Here is a 7,260-nt window from a genome sequence, read left to right on the forward strand (position 1 = left end):
GCATACACAGTAAATGCAATAGGTGGCAGTCAGCAGCAAGTTCAAAGGATGCAAGGTGTGAAAACCAGCTATCTTTATAGCTCATTTTCTCACACACCCAGTCCAATTTCAGGGACACTCACTTGCCCTTTTTCTTCCTTACACACTGTCCAAAGGATTCAGTTGGGACATTTCTTTCCTATCAGAAAACCTACTTGTGTTTTCCACACAGAGAATTGCACCTCAGCCTGCAGATTCCTCAAAAAGAAAGTGCTCCATATAGACACATGACAAGATCACATCCCTGAATGAAACTTCATTTCTCTAACAGACATATTCTGTCTTGACTTATTAGGGTGTCTGCAGATGCACTTTAAGAACCAGGAGAGTTCTAAATACAAGTGTAAAAATGTAAGGATTTTTATTTGTTTCCCTCAAATGCATTATTTTGAAAAATCTTAGTCTTTATCTAATTAAATACAGGACTCAACAAACAGCACCCTTTCATCTTTCTGGGAAACAGTGAATTATTCAAACACTTTGAGCATATTTACTGAGCTGCAAGAAGAAGTGGAAAAACTGGAACTACCTGAATTACAGTCCTACCGGTTAAACAGCTTCTAGAATTGACTAAAGTAGTTCTTGCCTTGAGACAACAACAGGCAAATTTAAATGATAGAACTGCTAAATTACAGTATCAATAAAGTATAAAGTATTAAGTACTTTTAGCATACATATTTATTTATTAGTATTCTAAGCTTAACAACACAATCCTATAGTTGCTTTCTACAGTGCCAAAATACTTCAAGGTATCAGCACTATTAAAAATGTATTAAAGTCTTTGAGTCATTATCAGAAAATGGCTTACACAGAATTGCTCTTGATACTGATAACCCTGTATATTTAGAATACAATGAGGGGGCAGAAACGATGGCATGTAATTCAAAAGAATTAATTGCACTGGGAAGCAGGAAAATACGCACGACACGTCTGCGTATCTGTTGCTTGGGATATCTGTCTCTAAGGAAGTGGTGAAATCCTCATCACTATGGAAATATTTTCAAGTCGTGCCAACTTCAAAATGTAAACATACATAGGAAACGCTTTAGGGAACATTCCTGACTCTAGGGAATGCTCTGATACTCCACACATGAGTACACAATTGAAGAAATCCTCTCTCTTTGGCTGCCATCAATCTGTGGAGTCTGGATGCAGCTCAGGTAGAAAACTGGTCCAACAGCACAACCCGCTGACTTTCAACAACACTACAACTGCCGTTAAAACAGGCTGTATGCTTAAGGACTCAGCCAGCATCACTCCCTCAAGGTCTTGCACAAAATGGAATATTACACAGGCTGGAGAACTCAAGGAACCTCCCTTGGGTATTTAAAGGTGTGGAGTGCCCGAGGGAGGTTCTACCACCCCAACAGTGTGTACAGCACACTTCCTCACACAGCTCACTTGGCTACACATCATAGCCAGAATGTTACAGTCTAAACCAGAATATGGGATGTGCTGATCTGCCATGAAGAGCACAATAACCAGATTAATACTTCCATAATAATTCAGAGAAGCAGTACCAGTATAAAGCAGCTATTACAGAAGAATGCCCCGATCACGTACCCTTACAGAGTCACATTCAGAATTGCTTGCTGGCTTGTACCAGGACATGAATAAAGACTGCAAATTTGACTCCAGCATTAGTATGGAGGCACTGCTAGGCTGCTACATACCTGGTAGATGCTCAGTTAGCAAAGAGCTGTTAAACTCAGTGTCAGTTTTTGGACTGATGCCATAGGGCTCTCACATGACTTTCCCTAAAGTGTTTGGGGACCTATCAGCACCATCAGCTAATGCTGCAGATATGCAAAATACTTGTGCTGATAGAGGTCTCACCTGAGGAGGAGCCAGGTGGTGCAGGATGTCCACTGAGCAGGCTGGAGTAGTTCCCAGCTGTAGTGTCTACACTCAGTATGGCAGACTGGTCATGAGCCATGTCAGGCAGTGGAGGCACGGGCAGAACAGGTGCCCTGGAGGTACACAAAGGGTATGAGCATGGACCAGAGGACAAGACATGACAACAAAGTATACACTCTGCTAACTATCCTACAATGGACAAATCCTAGATCACTAGCAGGAGGAAAGGGAAAGCACTGGCTGACTTATGAGTGCAAGGAGAAAGAGTGCAAGAGATGCTGTATCAACAGTACTTGTGGGAGGAGCCCCAGGTCACTAGTGTGGAAAGGACAGGCAGCAGGGACAGTGCAGTGCAAAGAGGCAGGTGGTATCCAATCTTTCACTTAATTTTTCATTTCATTCAGTTTTATTCACAGGAAGACTCTCACTCTAGATTGCCATATCTATCTCCCTCTGGAGATTAATTTCTTCCCTCACTCACTCATTAACTCCTCCTTGAAAGACCGTCTATCCTATCACACAGTCTCTTTCCACGTCCCTCAATAAATATCCCCTGCTCACCTGCAAGAGATGTTAGCTTTTATTTCTTCAAAGAAGCCTATGACTTTGTAAGACTAAGCAATCAGCATTTCCATTGCCAAGTGAAAATCCATGGAAATGGAAAGCAATGATGGGAGAAGGACTGGGTTAAAAGAATTCCCAAGTGCACACAAAGCACCTAGCCAATGCATTCACAGAAACTGAAAATGGAAGGAGTGATTCCACAGACCTTTCTGTCTTGTCCCTTTCTCTCTATGTTACTTCAGCCAGAGTGATTTCAACAGTTTTATTTCAAAACAGTGCTACAGCTTAATCAAAAGTGCTTTTAAGAGGGTCCACTACAATTTGCCCAAGAGTCTGAGAGGCTACAAAGGTCCAACTCAATGGTCAGCTCTCTGTAGCTTAAAAGTAAAGGGGAAATGGCAAAGGAAAATATTTAATTAATTTGATATCTGTTGTGAAGAAATGAGAAAACAGGGTCCCTCACCCATAACCATCTGACCCAAAGGGGACGGACAGAGTTGAAGATGTTGGATATTTTTTGTTGCCTTTCACACTCAAATTCTCCGATTTCCGCCACTTTGCCCTGCGATTCTGAAACCAGACCTGGTAAATAGAAACAATGGATACATTCAGAGAGGAAGCCTTCTACACATGGGGACACAGGAAACAAATCCATAATTGCTGCCTTCACACATCACCAGTGGGAAACTTTCCTTCCAGAGAATGGAACGTGGAGAAACCTTTCTTCTAGAGCATCTGCAAGATTCATTCCAAACAGAGATTAACAGGTACCCACAAACACTGATTTCCTTTGTTTCCCATTATCTTCAAGACAAAAGACATTAACTCCAATATCCTTAGCCTCTTTTTCCTACCCATTATAAGTCTCATGCTAGGAAATCCCACCTCTTAGGGAAGAGATGGAATACACGGCTGCAGATTCCACTGACATTTTGGATGCAGTAGGTAATTGTGTGGTGTCCATCCCTGTGGGCCCTCTTCCTTCTCCTGTCACCAGTGGATGGTGTTGTCTCTATCTCATTACCTATTAACTCCTCTCTCCTTCCTGCTCAAGCTCCACCTCCCTGCCCCAGTCCCTCTCCATCAGTTTTCTGCACAGAGCCCAGAGTCAAGATTGTTACCCACACAGACGTTACCATTATACGCTGTGGTGTTACACCAACCACAGCTGCAATCTCCCTCCTCTTCTCATTGTCAGGGTAGTGGTCTTCCTGGAACATCTTCTCCAACTCATTTAGCTGCTCTAGAAATGAAGCGTTGTTCAAAGAGAAAGAAATGGGGAGTATGTGACAAAACTAAACAAAACACACACAACAAAAACAACAAACAAACTCCAAACAAACAAGAGGAAAAAACAAACAACAAAAAACCCCCCCCAAAACCACAACCCAACCCCCCCAAAAAAAACCCTACCAAAATAAACAAGACAAGGGAAAACCAAAACAGAACATTTTTGCTATACTCGTTTTACTATATTCAGAAATACAGTAACAACATAAAAGGTATTTTTTTAAAGTAAACCACAGAAATAACAAAAAATATTCCACAGTAAAACAGAGCATGGCTAGCAATGCTTCAAACATAAGGCACTCAGCAACCTTTACTTGAGGAAGCCCTCACACATCTAATAGTGTAGGAGGCACTGCAATACCAGTAAGAGCAGTTCAGCACCTCCATGCTGTGCCTTCAGTAAGGTGAAGGAAACATCAGCACCACTGGCACTACAGGTGTCACTGTCTGCCAGTGGGTTCCCCGGTATCTACCTGCACTATAGAAGGTGCGTGACTTCTTCCTGACTGGTGGAAAAAAATCTGGATTCTCAAATAACTCTTTTTTCCTCTTTGGCCCATCATGGCTACTTTTGGATTCCAGAGCTGAAGACACCTTGTAGGATTGCTGAGCTGCAGCGTTGGCCGAGGAGGCACTTTTGAACGATCGGCGAGCGGCTGGGCCACGCACATCCTGCCTGCAGAGGTCTCCCGGGATTCCACTGGCTGCTTTCTCAGCACATATTCCACTTCTGTTGTTCCTTTTTTTCTTCTTTGCCTCCTTTTCAATCCCGTCAGAGTAGCAGCTCTCACACTGGTTGGGTGATCCTGACTGACCCGTGGGCTCCTGCACAAGTTCAACCACAGAGAGTAGGGGCACGGCTCTCGCATCACTGAGGAAATTCGATGGTTGCCCACACACTGAGGCCAGGTTGAACTGGCTGTCAAGAGCCACTGAGTCTTGAGACGTTGACCCAGTTGTCTGCAGGGTGCAGTATCTTCCATCTTCTTCCAGCTTTACAGGGCTGATGCTATCTTTTGTTCCCAAGGTACTCTCAACTTCTTTTATAGCTATGCCTTGGAACGCAGACAGCGAACTGCTCCCTGGACCTGCAAAACCAACCCAATACAAGCCACAGGAAGAATTCCTTCCAGACAGGGAAGGTTGTGTATTACAAATACAGTAGAGGAAAAATAGCACTGGGGATAACAAAGGTCCTTGGAATAAGGAACGGAACAAAAATCAGTGACTTATCAAGACGCTAAGTGTCACCTTATTAAAATGAGCAAAACAAAAATACAGGCAAAACTTTGGTCCACTGTGTCAGCATTGACTATCTGACAATTGTCATAACTTTTTGTTTTGCAGAGGCTTCTGTTTCTATCATACTCAAGCTGGCCAAGCGAAAAAACAGTTAATTGTACAAACTTGTAACACCTGTCTTAAATTAGTTTTCTGCAGCCTCAGCCACAACATTTATGACTTACAAGACACATTATTAAATGGCTGGCTGAGGACAAAAACAGGTTAAGGAGTCTGAACAAGTTTAACAAAAAGCACAAACTGCTTTACAGTAGGAGAGACTGAATAGTAGAAGACAGGTCAGAAAGAACACAGCAAGGGAAGTAATAAAGAGAATAATAAAGAAGCATTATACTTTCCCAGCTGAGATATGTTTCCAAAAAATAAACCCCCCTGATTGTGTCAGAATGTTTGAGTCTGTGTGATTTCTGCTACTTAAAAAAAACCCCAAACAAATAAAAGAAACCAAACCAAAACAAGCAACAAACAAACAAACAAACAAACAAACCCAAAACCTGGGAAGGTAAAATGTTACTAGACTAGAGAGAAGAATAATAGAACCAAAACCATGTATCTGCCTCTGTCTGGAAAGAAAAAAAAAAAATTGAGTGGACTATCAGCAGCATTTCAGTTGCATGTGCCCACACAAAAATGTGGTTGTTTAATTTGGGGGGAACAAGATCTAAAATAATTGCATCTCACTCCATCCTGTTTTTTATATATATTAGTGGAATGCCAAAATAATGAGCTTTCTTTCTGCCTTAATGTTTCTTTCTTAAACTGTTGTTAATAAAAAAGGGACTCCAACAACACCAGCCAGGTGGGAGAATCCTCATGGAAGTACAAGGGGATGCCAGGCTGCTTCTAAGACTTTCTCATTTGTTTTTCGTGGGATTAAGAGAACCAAATGCATTGTAGGGGAAAGAGACAGAGGCAGGAAACTATGCTACTACAATAAGTGGATCTTGTTAAGCAGCAACAGTTTCCACTGCTGTTAAATATCCTGATGGAAAGGGTCAGGAATTAAGCAAGGCAGAAGCTGGCTATGTTCTATATAATTTCTTTTTCCACCATCTTCCTCATTGCCTCTGAGCTCATTTCAGTCATTGTGTGAAGAAGCTGATATTTCCACGTGTCATCCACTCTGTGACTCACCCTCTGCCTCAATTCAGGAATAGCCTTTTCAGCTGAGTGGTTTGATTTGAGAAGGCTTTTTACTTATTTTTATGCAAGCACCAGTATGTGTTTACATCAGAAAACACATTCCAAAGTCTCGTATATGTACCTTGTATCTACAGCAGAGAAAGAGAGGGACACCTGCAAGTTTTAAACCATCTACAGGAACATTTCTCCAAGAGAAATTAAATTGTTGTCTATTTCTAAAGCATCTAGCAAAGGCCTGACAGCAACTTGGGATTGCCAAAGAAAAGACCTGGAATGAAAGTGAGGTTTGGAGGGAAAGAAAGGCCTCCACGGTGACCATTTGGAAGCTGCCAGCTCAGCCCTTTCCCCCACCGTTCGTACAGCAAGAGACCAGACGGAGCAGCATTTTGTCTCACTTTCAGGTAAACATAACCTTAAATAGAAGGGAGTTTAGCTGACTGGGAACAGCAGACATAGAATCTGTAATGCCTGAGCTTCTGAAGGTGCAAGAGCCAGACACAAAGACCTCTTTCTCTTCTCAGAACCACCTCCTTAGACGTTTCTTGGCATAACCTCTTGAACAACGACAGCAAAGATTTTTAAGGTTCTTCTGAGCACTCGGTACGAAGAAACCTGACCACGGACATAGGCAGAAACATCAACTTCACAGGTTCACCCATGGCAGCTCAGACAAGGAGCAGGGACAGCGGTGAAGGAGCTCAGTGCCAACAGCCTAGGAACAGGGAGGAAGCAGGAACCCCTCCGTGGTACACTGACAAAAGGGACACCTGCCTGCCCCTGCTCTCAGGACAGCTTGCCAGGTGCTTTTACAACCCAGGTGACCCGAGGGCCACACTGGGGCCAGGACAAGCAGCGGCCCATTGACCCGAATCTCACCCCAACCCCCCGAAGGCACCCGAGGCAAAACCGTGGCCTCCACCCGAGGCCTGAGAGAGGCGACAGGATCGTTATCCCTGGCTGGGGCTGCTCATTAAGCTCATTGCCGGCGCAACGAGCTTAATTGCCGGTCATTAAGGAGAGCCGGTGCCCCAGCCCCGCGGCCCTTACCTGGCCCTCGGGCCGCCC

At 43.5% G+C, this 7,260-nt stretch overlaps 1 protein-coding gene across 1 annotated transcript in view; it reads right to left on the reverse strand.

Moving 5' to 3' along the window:
• Positions 1-529: 529 nt before the first annotated feature.
• The window catches only part of ARHGEF5 (Rho guanine nucleotide exchange factor (GEF) 5), a 32,579-nt gene continuing 25,848 nt past the window's right edge, over positions 530-7,260 (reverse strand). Inside the window, exons 16-20 of the mRNA XM_010004930.1 lie at positions 4,224-4,838; positions 3,597-3,703; positions 2,924-3,042; positions 1,876-2,009; positions 530-537 (exon numbers count right to left, since the gene is read on the reverse strand). Coding sequence (XP_010003232.1) covers positions 530-537; positions 1,876-2,009; positions 2,924-3,042; positions 3,597-3,703; positions 4,224-4,838 — 983 coding nt within the window. The remainder of the gene's footprint in view (positions 538-1,875; positions 2,010-2,923; positions 3,043-3,596; positions 3,704-4,223; positions 4,839-7,260) is intronic.

This window comes from Chaetura pelagica, unplaced genomic scaffold, assembly GCF_000747805.2.
Source record: "Chaetura pelagica isolate M959 unplaced genomic scaffold, ChaPel_1.0 scaffold429, whole genome shotgun sequence".
Lineage (NCBI taxonomy): Eukaryota > Metazoa > Chordata > Aves > Apodiformes > Apodidae > Chaetura > Chaetura pelagica.